The 23,791-nt window shown below is 42.9% G+C and overlaps 3 protein-coding genes, 1 non-coding gene and 1 pseudogene across 8 annotated transcripts; 2 read left to right on the top strand and 3 right to left on the bottom strand.

The window, feature by feature from the left end:
* Positions 1 to 1,700: 1,700 nt before the first annotated feature.
* Positions 1,701 to 7,458, top strand: LOC120658287 (TORTIFOLIA1-like protein 2). 2 transcript variants are annotated; one of them, XM_039936533.1, is made up of 9 exons: positions 1,701 to 1,861; positions 2,495 to 3,270; positions 3,680 to 3,874; positions 3,966 to 4,068; positions 4,695 to 5,338; positions 6,053 to 6,162; positions 6,241 to 6,760; positions 6,847 to 7,028; positions 7,132 to 7,458. In XM_039936533.1, exons 2-9 carry the CDS (start codon positions 2,644 to 2,646, stop codon positions 7,187 to 7,189), a joined length of 2,439 nt encoding a protein of 812 aa, XP_039792467.1. In that variant the 5' UTR covers positions 1,701 to 1,861; positions 2,495 to 2,643; the 3' UTR covers positions 7,190 to 7,458. The 2 variants fall into 2 exon arrangements, with proteins under 2 accessions (XP_039792467.1, XP_039792466.1); XM_039936532.1 differs by having other exon boundaries at positions 6,053 to 6,760.
* Positions 7,459 to 7,506: 48 nt separating this feature from the next.
* On the bottom strand, positions 7,507 to 11,674 carry LOC120658463 (protein STRUBBELIG-RECEPTOR FAMILY 5-like). Its single transcript, XM_039936741.1, has 15 exons — positions 11,485 to 11,674; positions 11,273 to 11,344; positions 11,126 to 11,191; positions 10,967 to 11,038; positions 10,792 to 10,863; positions 10,575 to 10,646; positions 10,421 to 10,486; positions 10,129 to 10,194; positions 9,793 to 10,052; positions 9,415 to 9,686; positions 8,876 to 9,141; positions 8,639 to 8,759; positions 8,427 to 8,563; positions 8,116 to 8,272; positions 7,507 to 7,969 (listed from the first exon to the last, which is right to left on the bottom strand). Exons 1-15 carry the CDS (start codon positions 11,604 to 11,606, stop codon positions 7,835 to 7,837), a joined length of 1,956 nt encoding a protein of 651 aa, XP_039792675.1. The 5' UTR covers positions 11,607 to 11,674; the 3' UTR covers positions 7,507 to 7,834.
* Positions 11,675 to 12,128: 454 nt separating this feature from the next.
* TRNAE-CUC lies at positions 12,129 to 12,201 on the top strand. The gene has a single exon. It is a non-coding gene; the product is annotated as a tRNA-Glu (tRNA).
* A 92-nt stretch (positions 12,202 to 12,293) lies between these two features.
* Positions 12,294 to 16,366, bottom strand: LOC120658327 (organic cation/carnitine transporter 7-like). 4 transcript variants are annotated; one of them, XM_039936588.1, is made up of 7 exons: positions 16,265 to 16,282; positions 16,090 to 16,173; positions 14,928 to 15,196; positions 14,418 to 14,655; positions 13,128 to 13,668; positions 12,838 to 13,040; positions 12,515 to 12,739 (listed from the first exon to the last, which is right to left on the bottom strand). In XM_039936588.1, the coding sequence occupies exons 3-7, from the start codon at positions 15,194 to 15,196 to the stop codon at positions 12,515 to 12,517; spliced, it is 1,476 nt and encodes a 491-aa protein (XP_039792522.1). In that variant the 5' UTR covers positions 16,090 to 16,173; positions 16,265 to 16,282. The 4 variants fall into 4 exon arrangements, with proteins under 4 accessions (XP_039792521.1, XP_039792520.1, XP_039792519.1 ...); XM_039936587.1 differs by lacking the exon at positions 16,090 to 16,173 and having other exon boundaries at positions 12,294 to 12,739; positions 16,265 to 16,366; XM_039936586.1 differs by lacking the exon at positions 16,265 to 16,282 and having other exon boundaries at positions 12,294 to 12,739; positions 16,090 to 16,258.
* Positions 16,367 to 18,919: 2,553 nt separating this feature from the next.
* Positions 18,920 to 23,375, bottom strand: LOC120658345 (annotated as a pseudogene).
* Between the last annotated feature and the right edge of the window lie 416 nt (positions 23,376 to 23,791).

Here is a 23,791-nt window from a genome sequence, read left to right as displayed (position 1 = left end):
CAGAATAAATATTGGAGAAAATTTAGAGCACAAGGAATCCCGAAACAACTCAGAGATTCAAACAACCCTGAAAATCCCTGTCGTCCAATTTTTAACAATTCACAAGGTAGAAACCACTTTTTTTTTACAATTTCTAGTTGATCCAAGCCTATAGATAAATACGAATGGTGCATGGATGATGCATGTATTTTCCTATAGAAGAGCTGGCGATCTAAATCACCACTGTCTAATTTGAATTTGATCGACACATGAAGAAATCTGCACATGCTACTGACTAGCAGGACTCTAGGAGGGAACTGCGAAGTGCCAACCATAATCAAAATGGACACAAGTGCACAACCTTGTGAACTGATGTTGATGCGAAACTTAAATCGTATTGAGAGTACCCCGAGGGCTAAGCTTAGTCTGCAGTTTCACGAGAGTTTTATGAGCATTTAATTTTGTTGATGTGACAAAATATTTATGAAGAGAGAAGGTAGAGTTTTATGAGATGTAAGTGGAATTTCATTCCCATAACACTTATTTAGCATGGTTATCTAGTTTTTATTCTAGATAATTGTGCAATGAAATCGAGACCGATCTAAATCCGTTTGAATTGAGCAGCAAGTTGTTGGTTTGATGGAACTTTTGAATTTCGGGCCGCGTCGGGATGGGCCGGCATGTGAGTGCCCAAGAAAGATATGACTCCATGGGCACGTCGCTCGTGCTAGCCTTTGTCTAGCCCGTTGGCATCTACCCCAACTACCCCCCGCTTCGGATGGATCAGTTCGAAAATGTCTCGCTTGCCAGTGGGCCCGGACCTGTCCGTCAGTCATAGCACCACGCCCGCCCGCAGGCGCTCCCGCATCTGTCCTCTAGTGGCAAGATTCAAACACGAGGGAATATCCAGAGCCTACAGTCACTGAGTAGTGGGTCCACGTTACGATGGCCCACATGTCAGGAGCGAGGCCCTTGGGCGTGAAATTTCGAATCGCCGGCACCCACAAGCGCGAAAGCTGCGGCAACTCGCCACCTCTATCGATTTCCCCGTCCCTGAGCTCACAGAGGCCCCAACGCTCCCCGGTCATGACGTGTGGGCTCACTATATGCCGGGACCCACGTGTCCGTGAAAGAACGGCGTGGGTGAGCAGAGGCCGTCCCCCGGTGATACCGCCTCGGAGAGACAGAGAGGTCAGCGGAGGGGGAAGACTACTAGTCCTCGGAGTTGGCGCTCTCCTCCTTCCCCCTCGGTGTGGGCGCGAGAGAGGAGAGAGAGAAAAAAAGTGTGGAGAGAGAGAAAAAGTGAAAAAGGCTGTGTTTGGTTTGAACGTCTTGTCAAATTTATATAAAAAACAAACATCCGCATAGAGTACTAAATAAAGTCTATTTGTAAAATTTTTTTAGGGATGGATGTAACTTTTCGAGACGAATATAGTGGCGGTAATTAATTGATGATTTGTTACAGTGATGCTACAGTACCATCTTCTAATCGCGCGGCCAAATGCCTCATTAGATTCGTCTCGCGATTTACACGGGGATTGTGGAGGTGGTTTTGTAATTAGACTTCATTTGATACTCTAAATTGCCTCATTAGATTCGTCTCGCGATTTACACGGATATTGTGGAGGTGGTTTTATAATTAGACTTCATTTAATACTCTAAATTAGCGGTCAAAACATCCTACAGTATTCCATGAAAAAAACCAAACACGGCCGAGGCCTGCTAATTTACATGATTATTACCGCGTGGTAAGTTTGGAATTCGAATCGCTACTAGTACTGGAAGAGGCGAGGCTTCCATTCCAAGCCTGCGCGGCGCTCCTCCGGGCGGGCTCTCGCACGCGCGGAGAGATCTCCGAGGATCCCCGCTGCCCCCGCTCGCCGTACGTGCTGTTCCTCCTGCACCTGCTTGTCTTACGCGGTTGCGCTTAGTACGAGCCTTAATTTCGCTACGTGATTGAGTTTTTTTTGTGTGATTTATTTTTGGGGGGTTGTGTGAGGTGCGGGAGAGGGGATGGGTACTGGCGGTTTCAAATTTCTCTCCCCAATGGTTTGGTGGCAATATTATGCTTTGTTTTTTTAGGCTGCATTCGTGTGTGATTTTGTCTTTCGCCCGGATGGGTTCCGATTGCTCTCTGATCTCTAGGTTCCAAGGGTTTATCTGTTCTGATGTAGTGATGCTCAGCAGTTCGTGCAATGTGCAAGTGTAAGCGTGATACAGGGGTGTGGCGTTGCTCAAGCTCAACTCAAGTTACTGACCGTTCAGTTTTAGTTGGCTGGTTTTTAGTCAGTTAAATTCCGTTTTGATGCATTTCTGATTCCAACTACTGTTGATTTCCGGGCAATTAAGCACCAACTGGTTGATGAGCACAGATTCGATCTTAATGTGCGATAACCTGATTATTTTTGGAGCTCAAATTTGTCATTCTCTTATTGAATGCTCCAATTTTATTACCTCTTAGGTGTCTATACCTGATCTCTCATTTGAGTTCATGCGCGTTTTGTGTTACAAACAGGTAAGGAATGGGTGGGGAAGCTACAGGAAGCACAGTCACCGTTCCCCCGGTGGAGAAGGCACTGCCCCTCTCCTTGAAAGTTTCCCTGTGAGCTCCCTGCTAATTTGTTCTTCGAGCCGAGCCGTATCTTGTGAGAGCATTAGACTACCATGATGAAGTCCAGTGCGGTTACTTCGAAGGGCAAGGCCGTATTTGAGCTGAAGCACAGGCTAGTCCAAGCTGTTAACAAGATTGCTGACAGAGACACTTACCAGATTGGATTAGATGAGCTCGAGAAGATGGCGGATACCCTGACCCCTGATATGATCGGCCCCTTCCTGTCATGTGTGATTGACACTGATGCTGAGCAGAAGAGTGCAGTGCGGAAGGAGTGCATCAAGGTGATTGGCACACTGGCACGCTTGCATGGGAACCTACTGGCACCACACATGGCGAAAATGGTGTCCAGTGTAGTTAAGCGCCTGAAAGACACTGACTCAGTTGTTAGAGATGCATGTGTTGACACTTGTGGTACCCTTGCAATGTGCGCTAGAAATTATGGGGATGGTGGTGCAGCATTGGTGGCATTGGTGCGTCCCCTGTTTGAATCATTGGGTGAACAGAATAGATATGTTCAGGCTGGGGCAGCATTGTGTTTGGCGAAGGTTATAGATGAGAGCAATTACTTCCCTGGACCTGTTCTCCCACAGATGCTTGTCCGTGTTGTTAAGCTGCTCAAGAATCCTCATTTCATGGCAAAGCCTGCTGCAATTGAATTGATTAGAAGCATTATTCAGGTTTGCATTCGTGCTTAATGCCATTCCACTCTTGACAAGCTTTTTTATGTCTACAGATTACCTTGTTCACCTGACCTCGTAATTAGTACCATTAGACACAAGCATTCTTCTGTGTGACAGTATATATTCCTTATGTAATGGTTGCTCAGTTTGCCACAGAATACTGTAGTCTTCCTACAAATTCAAATGTCTTTATTTCTTCTTCGAGTCTAGATCATGCATCATATTGCTAGGTTGTCTGGTATCTATACACTGTAAATTCAGCAATACTTCTTAACATCTTTTAAGAAGTAATCATCATCATCATCTTCAAGATGCTAAGTTGGTTCCACTTCCACAGCTTGTAACTGCCAGTAAGATCTTACATTGTGTTACTGTCCTTTTTTTTTTCTTTGCTCCTGCTTTTCAGGCTGAAGGCGCTTCTACGGAGCAGGCATTATCATCAGCTCTAACAAGTATTATGGATGCACTGAAGAGTAGTGACTGGAATACAAGGAAGGCTGCCTCTCTAGCTCTTTCAAGCATTGCTGTCAGTTCTGGATATTTGGTTGCCTCTTTCAGAACTTTCTGCCTTCGCTCCCTTGAGCGTAGTAAATTTGATAAGGTACCTTATCCCTTCTCTCCATTGTACCTGTGCAAGTTAAGCTGTAACATTTTTTTCTAATGATTTACTGACTTCATGCCTCCTATTATAGGTAAAACCAGTACGTGATGCCATTATACATGCAATTCAGCTATGGAAAGCTATTCCAGGGTCTCATACTCCTGAACCATCAGAAGCTGGATCATCAACAAAAGGTACAAAAGATGTTCCTTTAATTTACATTTAACAGTCGATGTGAGCAAAACAGTTATAACACTATTTTTATTTGTTGATTGCTTTCAAATCTGCTAATCCTTATCTTATTTTATGTACAAAATCAGCACTTAGCATACACATATCGTACTTGTTCATTCACCTCATTAAGAAATTTGTTCTATTACCAAATATAAAGCTAATCAAACCCACCTGATGTAGCTATATGTAAGCACCTCTCTTCTTGTTTGTTGACTCTTCCAGGATTATGCATCTTAACTCTAGAATCTTCAACCAAAAGAATCAAATAACTAAAAATGTACTCTAGGTGCCAAGGCAGCAATGCTAACGCTCTTAGATGATTGCTAATATGGATGCTAACCTTTTCTTTCTGGGTTCTATTTTTCAAGTTTATTGTGTGTTCAAACGGTCATCCAAGAATACCACAATACCATGTTATTGCCTTCTTATAGTTTGTGATTGACGTGTGATGCTGCTCACTACTGAAGATCCTTCTACTAAATTTTTTGTTACATGACTTCTGCATTATTTCTAGCTTTTTTCTGTCGTTAACCAAAGTCACACAATCAGCTTAGTTTCTATTGCCTATCATCTTTTTTTCTCACAGAGAACTTCTTTGGTGACCATCATGATGCCAGAGGTATACATGATGGTGGATCAAGAGATACTTCTTTTAGGAGAACAGACCATGGGCCTTCTGTGTCTGTTATCAGTGGCAGTTCTATCAATTCAGCAAAGCGGAGATCTCCTTTGTCCATCAACAAAATAGCCCTAAACAATACTGCAAAAGTGCACCACTTGAAGTCTGGTGATTGGCGTGTTGAGGTGTCAGTTCCGAAGCAGAATATGATGCCATTGGCTGATACTGATGAGAAGGGGTGCAGTAAAGTCTGCATCCTAAAAGATGCAAAGAGAAACACATATGAAATCATTGATGAAGGCAGTAAGTTTGACTATGACATTGAAGATGATAAACAAGAATGCTCCTCTGTGTCAGAAGTAGCCAGCAGGAGTTGTGAGACAAAGCATGTCACTACTGCTCAGGAATGCATTGAAGATTGTGAATCCACACAGGTTGCTGAACGATGTCCTAGGGGTCGAGAGAGCAAGAGCATAGATTCAACAGTTACAGATGTTACTGCACATGGCACACATAGTTGTTGTCTGAATGCCATGAATGAATTGGCACTTATTAGAAAGCAACTTCAAGAGATGGAAAGGAAGCAAGCAACTCTTTTTGACTTGTTGCAGGTAATTGTCATGTTTGAGTAGTGAAGATCTTGCCGATTTGGTTTGTGTCTATATTCTATATTTACCTAATATGGCGTAAGTATATTTATATTGCAGTGTGGTAATCTTGTACGTTTTAATGCTAGGCTATGATTCCAGTCATGAGGTGCATAATATCATTTCAAATTAACTTGCAGTTCTGCACTATGCACTTTATGTTCTTGTACTAGCCTTCTATGTTTTTTGGCTTCTTGATTATTTATGAGTTTGTTGAACACTGGCACCCTGAACTGTGAATCTGTGGCCTTATTTTGGCATTTTGCTTTCTGCAAACTCTGCACTTGCCAATTTAAGTAAAAATGGCAATGCATGTTGATGGTAAGGTTGGTCATCTTCAATCCCTTCAAAAAAAAAAAGGTTGGTCATCTTCAAATTCTGTCAAATTTTTCCATACCACTGCATGTCTGCATCATATAGGAAAAAGCCATGTACTCCCTCCATTCCAAAATGTATGTCGTTTTGACTTTTCTAGGTTCATAAATTTTGCTACATACCTAGAGATTCGTTATATCTAGATGTATAGCAAACACTATGAATGTAGAAAAGCCAAAACAACATACATTTTCAAATGGAGGAAGTAGCATATGCAAGTACATATGAAGACATCATGGATGCATTATAAAGAAGTGAAATCATATCTTTTGTCAAATGCTTACTCCCCTCAATTAATTGTAGGAATTCATGTCCAACTCTGTGGAGAACATGTCAGTGCTAAATTTGAAGGTGCACAATTTGGAGAATGCTGTAGACAAAACTGTGTATACAATCACTCAGAGTGAAAGCCGGTATCATCTTCCTGGTTCCAAATTTTTTAAGAACCAAAGCATTTCTTCTTCTTCACCCAGGCTTTCTACTACATCTAGATCATCTGTGGATGCTAACTACAAGCCACCACCAATTTCACACTTGAAAAATGAGAAGAAGTGGATGCATGATCTACCATCTAAGGGCTCAAACATGTGCACTAAAGAGGGAGCTGAATTTCCAAAGGATCATTCACGCAGCAGATTTAGGAAGCCTGGGCCTGTGAGCTCAGATAGTAACCTGGGAAGATATGGTCCAAGCTCAGTGAGAAGCCAAGCATCCATGGTTAAAGGGACTTTGCCAGTTTCATTTACCAGTTCCTGTGAACAACCTGAAATGCAAAATGCATTGTGTGCCTCTAATCAGTCTGGTGAGTTTCAAGGTACTGGCGACATTGAGGCTGCATACATGGAAGCCCTAAACTGTGGTGATTATGATGATCTGATTGACCTAATGGATAGAACTGGACCAGTTCTTGAGAAGTTGTCCTGTGAGACAGCAAATGAACTTCTAAGGGTTATAACTGGCCAATTTCTTAATAAAAAGTTTTTTGACTTCGCGCTGCCTTGGCTGCAACAGGTAAGTTGACTATAATTTGTTTTACAGTAAGGCCCAAGTCTGAAAAGCTGCAACTTGCTCATTACAAATTTGGATTGCTTGCCCAGTTAGCAGATTTAAGCATGATTTATAAGCCAACTCAACTTTTTGCATCTGTGAGAGCACAAAAGGAGTTTCTTTCTGCATTGGAGGAAGCTGCAACAAGTGGATCTACAGAACCAGCCATTAGGATTGCCATTGCACAGCTTGCATTTAAACTGACCAAAGCTTTTGAGGTTGGCCCGTGCAGGTAATGTTCATTGCCCATTGACAGTGATCAGACATGTCTCATAAGTTCTACACTTCTACTACATCTGAACTTGTATTACTGACACATCATTCTGCTTCTGTAGGAAAATTTCAGCTAGAGTTTGCAGAGGAAATGAAACTATCATGGCCACTGCGATGTGAAATATTTCTCACTATTAGAGATGTAGCAAATTGCAATGATTTAATCTAGTGTATGCTCAGGACACGAGCAGTGCTCTTCTCTCATAAAGGACGAAGCAGTGCTTTAGTGACCTTAATTTCTTTTTCTTGTAGCCCTACAACCTTTACAATGCTGTATTATCTGTTTGATTGGCGTGTGAAAGACCTGAAGATTTCTGCATAACGATTGATAGTTTGCTAGTTGAAAACATCTGTGTTTGAGCTCTGTGTTGTAGGTCCGATTACGAGCTTATGAATTTGTCCTTGATGCTTGTTGACAAGGTCGTATAGCTGTTTATGAATCATCTATCACCTAGAAATACTATTTACCTGCATATAATCACTGCCTGCAGCATCAGATCTGGGTGCTTTACATATAATAAAAACAAGGGCAGAAGAATTTAATTCAATTGCTATATCACTACTCACTACAAGAGCATGAGCTCTCATTTACATTCTCTAAATTAACCAACTTGTTTTTTGTCACACTGTTTGAGCAGTCAGATTGTGTAGTAAAGCCTTTTCCTTTTGTACAATGGCATGACAAGAGCGGCACATCTAGGTTCCGTTTCAGAGTTTCAGCAACAGGATGGCAACACGATGGACGCAGAAGCAGAAGCAGAAACATCACCAATCTGAGTCGTCACTTCGCTGTGAGATGCTGTGGAGGCCGCCCATCCTCTTGCTGCTGGTGGTGCGCTGGACACATTGGAGGAGCGATTGCACCACCTCTGATATGGACGGCCGGGATTCTGGATCGGACTGCAACACCACCAGAAAACCAATGTTCTGAGTAATTCAGAGTTTCAGGGCTAAATTTGTTTCAGGTGATCCATGGCCTTCAGCATTGAAGCTGAAAGAATTCATCACCAAAGGAGGATCCTCTCTGCGTATTTCTATCAGTTCACCTGAACACAGCGAGCAAGGACATCGGCGAAGCGGGACAGTGCTTTCGGTGGATACAGGCCACGCAGAGCAGGATCTGCCAGAGCTCCCAAGGCGTCGCTGTCATGAAGCTGTGGAGTGACAAAATTGACCAAGGACTGCTCCGTTCTAGGCTTTGAGCTGCAGTCACAAATACAATCAGAAGAGTAACTGCAGTCATGCTCCTGGGCGTTAGTGACAAACACAATGTTCCGTAGGCAAGCTCTGCCTGCTCTGGAATCACAGAATGTGCAGTCCAAAGTGGAAGGAGGCTATTCTTTTTTTCTTCAATTACCTATCGTAGGGCTTCCGACCGGTCAATAGCTGAAGCATGACGACACCAAAGCAGTAGATATCGCTCTTCATAATGTAGCCTGATGACCCTCTGCACTCTGGAGGATTGTACCCTGGTCCCAGGCTCTCACTTGTATCCTGCAGAGAGTTGATATCACGTTGCCTTTACAATCATACTTGTTCACCGAATGCAAGAAGAGACAGTACGCAAACCTCATAGAAGTATGCAAGGCCGCAGTCGGTGAGGTGAGGGTTGAGGTCAGCATCAAGCAACACATTGGATGCCTTTATGTTCTTGTGGATCACTGGTGGTGAACAGGCTTCATGTAGGTACCTGAACCAACAAGAAATCTTAACACTTTTCTTATGAACTCTGAACATCGTACGCCTCTATGCCTGACGATGTATACAAAATTCTGTATCTAGGCTAAATGTTACTTGTCAACTTACTCCAGAGCACTAGCTGTACCAATAGCAATCCGCACTCGGGTGTCCCAGGTCAGTGGCTTGCTGTAATCGTCAGACAAGTGCAGGAAGTCGTAGAGGGATCCATTCATGTGGTAGTTATAGACCAGCATGTAGTGCCCAGGCTCTGAGCTGTAACCAACAAGCTCAGAGATGTTTGGATGGCGCAGCTTGGAAATGCTGTTCACGAGATCCACGAAGTCACTGCTTCCTGAGAAGCTCAAAGGATCAAACTTCTTAACGACCAGCACCTGAAATGTTTTTTAATGAGAGATGTTAGACTGTGGGAATGCAGCATACCTACTATAAAAATATATTTGATGCCTATTATTCAGATTAATAGTCAAGTTTGGTTCAACTATTTGATACTAGTATTGTTTGGAATAACTGATGAGCAGCTTGAAACATATTTGGACATGATATAGTTCATATAATTTAGAGTTTTAGATGCAGAATAATGTGCATGTTGTACATGCAAACAAATTCCTTTGCCATAGGTGTATGGAGGCATGGGACGATCTTACCCTTCCATCGGTATATTTTGCCTTGTAAACGCCACCGATTGTGCCCTGACCTAGTAGCCTGCTACTATGGAAGTTGCCAGTGGCTGCTTGCAGGTCTGATGATGAATAAGTCACAAGGCTGATTGGATCTGTGCTCCGCCTCGAATGGTTTAGTTTGTTCTCGAACTCATTGTCACTAATCGACTTGCGAGGCACTCCAGATGGTGTCCTACTGCTTAGTGACGAAGAAAGCTCCAGTGGCTTCATGTTGACCGCTGAAGATTCCTTATGAACTATATATATAAAAAAGAAAGCAATATGTAAGTGTTCATCCCTGAGATGCCACACAAATCATCTGGGAAGGTGGCCTTTCTTGACACATATCATGAACATAAGTACCTCTGCCGTCATCAACTAGCGGGGCAAATGATCTGTTGTGACTTGACTCGTCCATAAGGTAATGAGATGAGGCAGAGGAATGGTTTCTCTTCAACACAGACAAGAGAATCAGAGCTGCAAGAAGCACCGCTATCACTATTGCTCCGATAGCGAAACCATTTATTCCACTGCCACTCCCTCCCCCTGAGGAGGCTCCCAGTGCAGAGCCCTTCTCCATACCAGGGGGAGCTGATCCGGACGACCACTGGTTCCCTCCAATCCTTCAGGATGTGTCAAGGACTTAAGAATTCATCAAGTGCAAAAACTGGGATTATATTGGCTGGAATTACTACTTACTGTAGATTGTTAATGTCTTTTAATTTACTTGGGATCCACCCGGTAAACTTGTTGTTCTGCAGATTCCTTGAGACAAAGGGGAAACCGTTATAGCTTAGTTCTCAGAAAGATAAGTGCATTTTTAAGTAAATATGTACAGTATAAAATAACGAGTAGGCAATACAGTTTACAGCTATTGGCATTTTACTATATTGTACTGCTGTGCACAGCACCGCCACACATACATTCGGAGTCATGAATTCATGATAGAAAAATTGGTTTTAATGTGATATTTGTTTTGAGATATACTTACAGATCCTCAAGTGGAAGTTTGGCCAGAACATCTATATGACCACTGAATTGGTTGCTCTCCACATTCCTGGACACATTTTTGAAAAGAATAGCACTCATTGTAGATCTGGAAGAGCATGCAGATTACTAGGATGTGTAAATTTCAGTTTTCTTACAGTGTCTTGAGGTTTCTTAGGTGCTGAAAACTCTGGGGCAGGCTACCTGAGAAGCGGTTGAAGGAGATATCCCTGATAAAACAGTTGAGGTAAGTCATACAGGTCACAAAAAGGGGATATAGAAAGGCTTAGTGGCTTACTACAGTAACATCTTAGCTACTAGAAAATAAGTTGCTGTTTTAATTACCAAGAAATTATAATTTGCTGCTTAACTTACAGCGTTGATAACTTTGGAAGCTGCGAAAACATATCTGTCAACTGCCCATTTAGGTGATTCTTGCCTAAATTTCTGTGGTTCAATAAAATAGGAATTAGAGTGATTAATGCAAAGAAAAATAATGATTGTGTGAAGGGAACATAAATAAGAGCAGAATGCAAATAGGAGTTCCTACAGTGTTTCCAGATCTTGCATTTGAGATATTGAATAAGGAACTCCTCCAGTAAAAGAATTTCCATAAAGATTTCTGCGTTGAGAAAAAATAACAGGAAAGAATGCTTGGATCAGCCTGAACCCAAGAAACTGTAAATGGACGAGAATAACGGAAGCTCACAATTGAACCATGTTTGGTGGGAGCTGGTACGGAATATCGCCGTTGAGATTGTTATTGCTCGCATCGCTGTACTACGTAAAACAAGGAAAATTCAACTAAGTTGCATAACTACGATGATCAGTGCAGGAAGTCTCTGTGGCAACTCACAATTTGGTTACTGATTTCAAGCTTGATAGCTGATAGCCTAGCGTGCCGCTTAGTCCAAGCCCTGACAAGTTACTGCTCTAAGCAATATGGTTAGGAAAAAAAAACTGCAGTGAGTATGTTGCATTGCTAGAAAAAAGTTTCTTAGGACTTTACCAAACATATCTCTTCTCCAAACATAGTATTTTAGATAAATGTTGAAAGCAATTACGTACATTTCTGTCACAGACTTGCCGCTGCATTGTATTCCCTTCCATTCCTCGTCGCCGCCACAGGGATCGCCGCCGCTTGATTTCCAACCGGACAATTGAGATGGCTTGTTCATGCTATTGAACATCACATTAAGCGCCGCAACTGAAATAGAGAACCAGCATTGCACAGAATGTTCAGAACCATGACCGATGCCTTTGCGTTCGCAGAGGGAAGAACACGATAGGACTTGCCGACCCTCACCGTCAGGCTGGTCGGTCTTGGCCACAGCAGACACCGCCACGGAGAGGAGGACGGCCAGCCTGACGAGCTGCGGCTGTGGCGGCAGGGGGCGCCGTCGCCGAGCCATTGCGCGCCAAGGGGAGCACGGCGCGTCTCAGCTGAGAGCATGCAGGAGACCCCCACGCCCGTCACCCGACCTCCTCCTCTCTCTCATGGACCGGTGGTGGGGAGGAATGCTTTCCAAAATTAGGAAACGGAGGAGGAAGAGATGGCGAGCAGAAATTGGAGGGAGGAAGGCGGATTCGGCCATTGAGGCAGCGAGAGTGGTGGGAAGCCGCTACTTTGAAGGCTCTACCTCTACGCGTCAATCTACTCTGGCCAGCAGAAAAAAATGCCATATATTTTACTATGGATTAGACTGACAGCATCCGTTGTAGTCTAGCTGGTTAGGATACTCGGCTCTCACCCGAGAGACCCGGGTTCGAGTCCCGGCAACGGAATTTTTTTGTTTTTTCCCGCTATTTTTTATAGGTGGACAACTTCGAGTAAATAGTATCCATTCTAAAAGTGTTTTTAGATAAATTTTGAGACGTTTAAAGTTCAGACTACCACCATCTTAAGAAAACAAGAACATGTCTCAAAAATCAGTGTACATCTCTATTGAAAGCAATGTAATCAGTTAATAATCTCATGCCTCCTTTACTCTTCCTTTCCATTTGCATCCTCTATCAAAGAACAGACAACAAAATGGCCTCTGGCTCTGGGCCTTGATTCTGTGTGTGTGTTCCCACCGAGTCACAAAACTATTCAGCTCTATGCGGCGATGTGGTCGCTCAACTTTCGGCCACTTGTTTCCAGGGGGAAGTATGAGACAGCAATGCCGGAGACCAGCATCACTGTGATGAATATCAGGATGGCTGCCGTCTGGTGGCATGCGTGCACCAGACCAACGGCCACAAGGGGGCACAAGATCCCACCGAAGCGAGCAATTGAGCTCGCAAAACCGACACCAGTGGCCCTGACTGCAGTAGGGTAAATCTACAGGGAACAGCACACAGGAATGCAACGATCTTCAGAGGTTGGACAAGAGAGTTATGTAACGTAATGAAGTACATGCTCTTAAAGAGTGATCAGACCTCAGGGGCATAGATGTGCAAAACAGTGAAGCTTGCTGAGATGCAAACCCGCGCGCCGAATAAAAAGACGGTTGTAAGAGCTTCTGTCTTAGCGAACATAAGTGGAGCTATGCACAGGCAACTGATGTAAAGCATGGAAGACATCGAGAGCTTGCGCCCGATCTTGTCCACAATGGCAGCAGATAGGAGGAGGCCAGGGACCTCTGCATCATTGTTGGCCTAAATATGAATAATTTCGAAGGCATGGTTTCTGAAGATGTTTGTTGACCATAGGCCAATAACACACGTACCTCCAAAGCTGGTGATGAATACATTTCTATAGAGATTTTCATCATTTATGTGGGCTGCTGTGGTCACTTCTGCTCCCTCTTCTGATCCACAAATCCTATTTCCATGATTCAGTTCTGATGTTAGCAGAACAAGACCATAATACAAGAATGCATGGCCAAGAAAAACTGTCCAAAGTAGAAGACTTGATCTGATTAAGTTTGGAGATAGAAGCTTCAAGATGGCATTGAGGCCTCCAATCTCAGATTTGGTAGCAAGATCACCAGTATTATTTTTCTTAGTTGTTACCAATTGTGCCGTTTCTGAGGAATCCCCAATCTCATGAAGCTCTGTCCGATGGCCAGAGACAAGTCGACCAGAGGGGAGAGGAACACGGTTCACTCGCGCCATTGTTTCCAAAACATGAACTGCTTCGGCTATTCTACCCTTCATGCATAGGTATCTTGGTGACTCCAGTGTCACTGGGTAGAAGAGTAGTAGAGCAAATGATGGCAATGATGAAAGTGCCAGCAGCCACCTCCAGCCAAAAGCTGGCATAACAGCCTGCAAATTAAGCAGATAAGTGTGAAGTTTCAGGAAATAGTAACAATCACAGATCTGAATGGAAATGCATGTCATTTGACCACTTATGAAAATATAGTGCCATTAGACATATACATATATATTACCATTAATGTCAATGTTCGCTTCATTAAAACTATGTAGGAACAAAAGACCAAAGCACATCCTAATCTTGAATTACAATTGCTGCAATAAGGCCAACAGAAGAACATCTGCACATGGACCTGTGATATGCAGCCAATGCCCGTAGACTAGCATACCTGCTAGCATAAGCTGGTAGCTTGACAAGCCTAGTTAGTGCCATACTGCCATTCATTTGTTTGTGGTGCATCTGTTTACTTGAATCAGGGACCCCCTCCACTAACCCTTCCACTCGTCTCTCCCCTCTAATCTTGTCCACTGGTTCTATTCCTAACCTACAACAACAACAACAACATAGCATTTTTCTCCCAAACAAGTTGGGGTAGGCTGTTCAATTCCTAACCTAAATGGAATATATGCAGTTCTGCGTGCTAGAAGAAAAAAAAAGGACATATGCACTGAGCAATCAAGATGGCATGCTGTGTTAGTAAATATAATGCAACATCCACTGAAGCGTTTACCCATATCCCAATATTTCAGAACACTCTGATATTCTATATGTTTAACCAACTGAAAATATCTCAAACAGCTATTGTACATAAGGCAACTTGGAAAAATTGATCTTAGTTTTGCTAAAGATACTGACTTACCCAAGCAAGAGAAGCTTCCATTATTGTTCCAACAGTCCAAAATGCTGAGAACATAACCATCCAAGTTCCTCGGTTAGGAGCAGGAATGAACTCTAGGAACCAAGAACCTAGAACTGGTCCACCACCCAGTCCGACACCGACCATAAACCTCAGTACAATCAAAGATAAGTAATTTGGAGCAAAAGCGCTAAGAAGACCAGCCCCCCCAGTTACAATGGCTGTGAAGTTGAACCCAACCCTGTAGAGAAGTATGAAGGGATCTAGAATGAGCAAAAATTAACTGCATGTTGGAAAATGGGAAACTATCACTGCGTAACATGAAGATATGGGAAACAAAGGGGATATTCAAGGATTAGAACTAAATCAAAAAACTTCAAGATGCCTAAGCTTCTTACTGACATTTGAGTGCGATTACTCCATTATGGTTGAAAAGATTGCATCGCTTAAGGTTACAAAAACCATAATAAAATCCCAACAGCCAATGGAAAAAGGAAGCAAAGAAGAACCTGCCTTCTTCCATAGTTATCTGAAACAATGCCCCATGCATATGCTCCTACAAGCATCCCCACGAAGACAACACTTGTTATGAGACTTTCTGCCTGTGCAGAAAGCTCCCATTCAGCTTGAACCGATTGCCCAACAAATGACAGAAGCATCATCTCCATTGCTTCAGAGATTTTAGCCATCCCGGAGTATGCAAGGACAAATGCGTGGAATTTCCCAAACCCCATGGACACAAGGGCCTCGTCCACAGTATACGTAGATACACCATCCTCCATCTGAAATAAGCAAGAAGAAATGAAGAACAGACGTGGGGATGGGGGATATGGACTAAGCTTTGCTAAAAATAACTAAGAAAATCGTTTTCTTTCCACTGGTAAATAACTAACTACATAGTCAAACAGAACAAATGACGGTCTTTTCAAATATGAAGTAAAACTTCCGCTGTTGCATAGACCTGATATTCAAAGTGCCAGAGATCCGATTGCATATCAACCTGCAATCTGGACACCATATGTACCAATAGCAAAAAGGAAAACCTATATGAATATGACACCATCAGTTAACCTTCTAAATTCACATATGTATATATAACTACTCAGTTTGGGGAAAAGAACTGAATTTGGCACATAAGGAGAACAACATGTGCTTCTAAATTGTAACAACCAAGTAATTAGCTTACTGCTTAACTGAGAATTTCCAAATCCTCTGTGAAAAGGCACAGTAATTCTTTGCACAGTCCAACTAAAGTGGGCAACTTTTGCTTACTAATACTGGCAGATAATTTGTCTCCTCAAGAGAAGAGTTCATCACAAAAACAGGTAACAATGTGGACCAAAGTTAACTTCCGAATAACCTAAACAGTAAGGACATCAAAATAAAGCTCAGATTTGTCTCCTCGAGAAGCCTGGCACAAAAACCAGGAGCAAGGTGGACCAAAATTAACTTCCGGATAATCTAAACGTTCAGGATATCAAAATGAAGCATATTTCCAACTGAGAACAAACTACTGGTCAACTAAACACCGTGTGGGGAAAAAAAGAGAGAAGCCTGCAACACTGAATCGGGGAATAAATTGCACCGTGGACTCCCATTACCAAATACAGAACCAATCCCCACTAAACTGAACGCCTAGCCTCAAAGAATCCACCGAATCATAGAAGTCCCATACCGTAGAGAGAGAGAGAGAAACCAAATCAAGAATTGCAGCCCGCGTAGCGGAAAAGGGGCGGATGGGATCAGCGGACTCGCCAATCTAGCAAGAAGGTTACAAGGAAGGCATGAATGGAGAGGGCTCGATGGCTAGGAAGAGGGGGTGAGTGGCGGGATTGGTAGGTGAAGGGTACCTCGTCGGAGCCGGCGGCGTGACAAGCGCGGCGCCTCCGACTCTCCGGGAACGTATAGAGGGCCGAGCGACGACGGCGACGACTGACTGACTGACTGACTGACTGGGGCGGCCCACTTTTTTAGATTTGTCGTTTTACACCTTAGTACCTCAATAATAGCGATATTTTTCGCCCCATGCACAAAAGTGAGACCTTTTCCCGTTGGATTTATTGGTGAGTTTGGTATAGCAACAACAAATCTTGGGTCTCACACAAAGAAACCGAAAAGTCTTACTCAATCCCAGAAGTTTGATGAAGTTTTTAGATAGTAATTTGAGTATTGCTAAAGATTCATAGCCATTTGGGTCATCAGTCACCGTTCGATCCCAAATCAAATATGTGTAGAGTAAATAAATTATAGCAATTTCTAGCAATAAATAGGTTCTTTTATAAGGTGTATTTGGAAGATTTTTTGAATGGAGGTTTAACCATTAACTCTCACATTATATTTTTTTATTTTCTACTAGTAAAGATCTCATAGATATGGAATCACTTATGTAACTCTATGTCATACTCCCTCTGTATTGTAAAGAAAATCATTTTGAGTTTGTCTTAAATCAAATATTTTAAACTTTGACTACAAATAATTTTTTTGGATTGAGTTTGAAAATATAAAAGTGATGTACATAGATTTATCTTGAAATATAGTTTCATTAAAGTATATATTAACTATATTTTATAAACTTTTTATAGCAAAAAGATAGCATTCAAAGTTATTTTTTGAAAACTATGTCAATATCCGAAACGATTTCCTTTACAATATGGATGGAGTACATATACTTCTTTATCTACTATGTGTCATTGACCCATAGCCATTTGATTCACCTCACCTTTTTTTTGTTTTGCAAAGACCTCCTTCCAGCGCGCCGTTTGGGCACGGACCGGAGGTCAGCAATCAACCGAGCGAAAGAAGAGATCCTCAGCCGTACACTGTACCGATCATCGTTGACTTGTCTCGCAAAGCCCATTAATTCCCCAAGAAAAATTCTCAGCCATACGCTGCTCGTCGTAACCCTCTGATTGGATGGCTTGCTAGCCAGTCGGCCAGCTGCACACGCACGTCGGCACTAGGTGACGTCCGGGCGCTGGGCACCGGCCATGAGAAGCATGGGAGCTCAGCGCGAGCCGGGTCACGCATCGTCTGGCTTGCCGCCAAATGGCAGCAGCACCCGCCGCATTTGCCGCGGCCGGGTAACAGCACCCCGCCGCGCGCCGTTCGGCTTTCCCGGTTTTCCCACTCCGATCCGCCGCTCTCCTCCCGTCCGTGCGTGCGTGTGTTCTCTTTCGGTTTCAATTCGGCGGCGGCGCGCGCGGGCGGGCGATTAGTAGGTTAGAGACGCCACGCCATTCCCATGACGCCAACCGAACCCGGTCGCCGGCCGCCTCATCCCGCTCGCGCGCGCGCCGTATAGATAGCGCTGCCGCGCCGCGTGCCGCCCCGGCCCCGGGCGAGCGAGCGAGCCTGCCGCAGACAGCCTATGACGACGACGATCCAGCAGGCGGCGGCCGGCTGATCGATCGATCGATTAGCTTAATTATTAACTAGTAGCTAGTAACCACGCCATGCGGGCGTCGTCGTCGCGGACGCGGACGCGGCTGCTGCTCCTGCTCGTGGCGGCGGCGGCGGCCTGCTGCCTGGCGCTGGTGGCGCTGGCGGCGGGCGCGTGCGCGGCGCAGCGCCCGCCGCCGTCCACGCCGGTGATCGGCGTGGGCTCCTCCCTGGCGGTGGCCGCGCGCGCGAACGACGGCTACCCTGCGGGCGGCGGCGCGGCGGCGGAGCAAGACTACGGGTTCGTGGATCCGACACCGGACACGCGCCGCCGCGGGGGGACCGCGCCGATCCCGCACAACTGACCGATCCATGATCGTGTCGATCGATCGCCCCTTGATGTACTTACCGTATGTACTTCCACTTGCATATATAGATATACTCCCTCCGTTCCAGATTACAAGTCATTTCAAAAATTTTAAAGAGTCAAACCATCTCATAATTTGACTAAAATTATAGAGAGAAACACAAAAATTTATAACATCAAATAGATATACTATGAAAATATAGCTAACAAAGAATCTAATGATACTTAATTGGTATCATAAATGTTATTATCTTGTTATATAAATTTGATTAAACTTGAAAAACTTTAACTCTCCAAGATTCTTGGAATGACTTATAATTTGGAATGGATGGAGTACATATATACAAGTAAATCGTATACAGGTAAAACGTATATACTCCATGTAGCATCTTCTTTCTTCCTTTAGCGTGCAGCACGTATATACATACTGTATGTACTCTCTGGCTGGCAATCATCATTTACATATTTAAATATATATCGAGCAAGAGTATATATACTCGAGCTGCTGGCTCGATCTCGTGGCTCACCTTTTTAGTATGTAGCTGTGTGTATCAATATCTAGCCAGGTAGCGAAGCTTCTATATATATTGATTTTTATTGATAAAATTTAAGGTAGCGAAGCTTCTATATATTGATTTTAGTTGATGCGGGGAGGAGAAGAGAGTGAGGTGAGAGAACCAATCGACTCTTTGTACTGACTGACCCCAATTAGAAGCAACAGACTTCTCCTTCTGGTGGGCTGCAGTTGGGCCAAATGGACTGTAGGGCCGAAAACTTCATTCATTTCAGACGACTGCAGCTTCTTTGTAATACTAGTTCGTACAAGACAGCCAGCACATCTGGTACATAGACATAGCACACACATGGTAAATGGAGAAGATACATTTTTTTCTAGCATACTACGAGGCGCATCAGGTACGTGCGCATCATTATTTATTTATTTTTATCTTAACTTCCTTTAAGTACTACTAGTAGTCTAGTACAATCTTGGTAGCTGGCATAGATATCTTGTTTGGGTAGAGATGAATTTGTTTCAGGCTCTGCCATCTTTCTTCCCGCGGGAAATCTTGAGAACAGCCGGGATGTGGACGTTGAACAAATACAGTCTCCGATTGATGCAGTTGGGATCAAAGTTAAATTAATGTGTACCCATATCCCTGGGCTGCGCCTGTCGTCGTTCCCCACAACTTCCTCAGGTTTGTGTCATCAAAGCTTCACAAAAGGATTAAGGTAAGAGAGCAGAAATTAACTGACACCATCTTACTATACTAATTGAAGGCTTCAAAAGAAACCTCCATATGAAGCCACCTAGAATCCTAGGTGGATACTTGGGAAATAGAGAAATTCTATAAATTCTCACAAAAAAATAGAAACATCCGCTCATCAATCTAACAACTCTAATCATAATAGTCATTAGATATGTTATCTTTCCTAATAAATTACCACCTCTGCTATTATAAAAATAGATTAAAGTAACCCCTAAACATATATCTAAATTACCCACCTCTGCCATTATAAAAAATCTAAAGTAACCATCTAATTCATGTAAATTACCCCACCTATGCCATTATAAAAATAGTTCCAATAACTCCTACGTTTGTATATAAGTTGTCCAATTATGTTATTATTAAAAGTTAAAGTAACCCCTTTAATCTGATTTAATTATAACAAAATCTTAAATTGCACAAATATAAAATTCTAAATTACTATTTATATCATTATTAATGTATTATTTATATTATTGTTTATATAACAATGCTACCCATGATATGTGTCACCATGTACTCATAAATGATGGAAGAAATAAAAATATTAATGCACAAATAAATGGCCCAGTTTAATATATTTCAAACATACATGAAGGTGTGATGGAAAATAGAATCTATTGCAACTAGATAATGTAAATATGTATTTTAGAGTATATGTTAGAATATTTAATAGATGAAAGAGGGTGTGATCAAGATAGATAATTATAATTATTAGCTATAATATTTATTTTTATATTATTCTATTAGTCCGTGCGGGAGTATGAGTTGATAGGCTAGTTGCAAGTAATGTAAGGATAAAGGAGACCCATTTTCCTTTTTTTACACTGTAGAAAGTGTCTAGCTGTTGCCTAATAAAATTGTTGGTACGATTGATTAATGTTCTTGTATTTTTGGGATTTTTTCGTTGTTCAACCATGACAGGACTGTGCACATTTTTTAAACCTAGAAATGATATGATTGTACGACATAAGCGTACATTTGGTATTTTTCAACTTATATTCAAACGAGTAAAGATTGAAAAAAGAAAAGAAAAGGTAGTTTAGACTTCTTATATCATAAACTCACCATGCCTTGAAGAAGGCAAATGGGGCATACAACTTGGCCAGAAGCATGAAGAAATTGTAGTTTCGATTGAGCTTATTGTGAAACTCCGATAACAACCCACCGAGTAATAAGTTCACCAGGTACAGCATCTGCTCACCACAAGATTTTTCGACTCCGTCACATTATTGCAATGAGGGTGTTTGTTGGAAAATATGGACTATTGGGTCCAAAAATGCCTTGAAGCAAAATGTCAAATTGTGTACCTGGAGTGGTGTTTTATACGCTAGAACCATGTATCCGTGGAAATAAGGATATCTGTTGAACAATAGTAGCTTTTTATGCTGGATGGTCCTCATGTCATCCCTCACGCGAGGGTTGATGAAAAAGTAACCGTATGTTGATTCCTCCAGAAGGTAACAGTGCAGTGGATTTTGGTGGGCTGAAGTCACATGGTAAACTGCTTGAGTCTTCTCACCATAGTGAGCTGCCATGGCTACCATGGTAGCATTGACCACCATGTCTCCAGGTATCTATAAAAGATTTAGAACACTTTTACTTGTGCTTTCTTTCTGCATTATCGTATCGTCGAACAGTACTTACCACATCAATTGCACCACTACGATCACCTATGAAACATGGAACGGTTTGCTCGTCGTAGCCAACAATCAGGGCATCAATTGTCCTGCAACCAAAACATGATGGTCAGGTTTGAGGTTTGTCTTGCATCAAAATTGTCCTGTAACAGTGACCAATTTAATTTGGACAGGTAATGATGGACAGTTTTGTTTCTGAAGATCATCAAATGATGCTTCTGCTGATAACGATAATGGTCAGTTTTACGTACCTAGTTCCTTCTATCCATCCAGGAAACGGTTCCTCGAAAGTGCTGGTTACAATACTTGGCCGAACTATGACAACTGGGTGGTCTTCTCTTACAGAACCAAGCAACATCTCCCCCATAGCCTTGGTGAACACATAGACGTTGGGCCAGCCAAAATAGTTGGCCCTTTAATAGAGAAATTGGTTGGTTAGCCGCAGGTCACTACATATTTATTCACTTGATGAGATGATAGGATATTTCACCAAGTATCTAATTAATATTTGTTTATGTGTGTATCTATTATATATGCAAATACCTCTTCAAGCCTAGTTCCTTCATGGCCTTCTTTTCCAACTGTTGTGAGCTAGTATCTTCAGGAGCAGAGTGTGCCGTGAGTGTTGCTTTCACCTCACCAACTAGCTCGAGCTCTGCTTCAATGTCCAAGTGGCGGTCTGGCTTGGGTGTTTCACCCATCCGGATCAGATTCTCCGGTAGCAGGCCTTCTTGGTCACCGGTTAACACATAAGCTACTCATCATCAAGAAAGTTAAGATCATTAGCACGCTAATAAGCATCCTAATAAGTAACTTCACCACTGCACAGTTCATGCATAGCTTTGCTTATTTGGCTCACCAGTGGAAACATGGAGGAGCATTTTGAGACGGGCACACTGCTTGGCAAATTGGCAGACGTTCATGGTTCCCAAGGCATTGGATGCCAGAGCGACGTCGTACCTGCACACCGATGGTAGTGTGCGGTGTAGCACGCACAGAATTCACAAGATATTCAAGCTATTCCTCCATGCATATGTGCGTACCTCTCGTAGAAATTGGTGATTGCAGCTCCATTGACGACGATGTCAATCTCCTCTGACAGCTGCTTAGCCAGGGAGCTGTGGAGCCCAAGGTCCTCCCGCCTGATGTCGCCGGCTACTGGTGATACTTCTCTTGGGAACGAGATCCGCTGCAGTTGAGTGCCCTGCAGTGGTGTCCCTGACATGTGGGCCCCACACATGCAGGCCCACATGTCAGTGGCCCAACTGCAGGCTGCCGAACTGCAGCGGATCCCTTTCCCTTCTCTTGGATGAAAGAGTGGAACCCGTCCCCGTGTATTTCTCGCAGAGTCCTGAAGAGTTCTTGCCCTACAACCTGGAGTAATTGACACCCCAGATGAAAATAAAATAAAAAATAAAAAATGGATTGACTTCTTGCCGAGCACTTTGATCGAGGAGATGAAGGCGCAGTCAACGACACACACGTGTGTTTATGTGCAAATAAATGAATGCTCCATACGTCATTGTTGGTTTCTGATCAGAGCGTCTGACCATTCGTCTTATTTAAAAATTAAGTGTTGCAGACGTGCAAAAATAGTAGATCAAGACACATGGAAGAAAACAGTATTTACATTTTTTTGAATAAAACAAATGATCAATCGTTATATATCAAACATTTACTCTCTCCATCTCAAATTATTATTTATTTTAATTTTTTAAAATCTAATTTTTATTATGCATATATACATAGTAAAATTTACGAATCTAAAAGAAATCAAAACAATTAATAATTTAGAATAGAGGGAGTAGAAAAGAAAGGCATCTCTAGTTTTGGCTAGTAAAAAACTGGCTGATTTTGATTGTTTCAATAATATTCTATGAGAAAGAATAAATCGAAATAAGCTGAATATAGACAAGCCGAACACTATGAAAGTTAGCTGATTTTGATTGTTTCAATAGTGTTATGTGAGAGAGAATAAATTGAAACAAGCTGAAAATAGACCAGCCGAACACCGTCACCTCTTGGAGCACGCGCTTGCGGGCAGCCGAGTCGTCAGGCGCCCGCACCAGCAGGTAGAGCTTCCTCACGCCAGGCTGAACTCGCAGGATCTTCTCCACCAGCACTGCAGGTCGTTACACAAGATTTCCAATTTTATTTTGCAGTGCAGTATACATCAGAGTAGAAATTCCAATTTTAATCTTCGGTGTTTAGAAAACGATGGATGTGAAGTACATTTTCCCAGGAAGCCGGTGGAGCCGGTGACGAGGACGGTCCTCTCCCTGAAACGCCCTGCGACCTTGGCAGCGTCCATGGCTAACTGCGACCAGTAGTACGCAAGCAGTAAGCGGCGGCCCTTGCCCTGTCTTCCACGCATGTCTCCGATTCCAGTTATATAGGCGGAGGCGGGCCCGTGGCTTCTCTGCCTGCCGCCGGCCACGCGCATCTGTCTCGATCTGCAGTACTGTTCCACTATTCAGACTGATGGATGATGATGCATTGCAACTGTGACTGTTCATTGTAGACTTGTAGTATGAGTACGAGTACAGTAGTCCGTAGATAGTACTAGTTACATAACCCCATACCCAAGTCAGTACTCAGCTTGTAGCTTATTATAGTACGGTGTGTTGCCAGCTGGCCGGTGACACTAGGATGACGACGGGCTGGGTAATGTGGGATAGAGTAAATACCTGTCAGTATATTATCTGAAATTTTAAGGTATACCGAACT

The sequence above is a fragment of the Panicum virgatum genome, chromosome 2N (assembly GCF_016808335.1).
Source record: "Panicum virgatum strain AP13 chromosome 2N, P.virgatum_v5, whole genome shotgun sequence".
Classification (NCBI taxonomy): domain Eukaryota; kingdom Viridiplantae; phylum Streptophyta; class Magnoliopsida; order Poales; family Poaceae; genus Panicum; species Panicum virgatum.
Note: the sequence above shows the minus strand (reverse complement) of the source record. Positions and strands in the feature narration are given on the sequence as shown.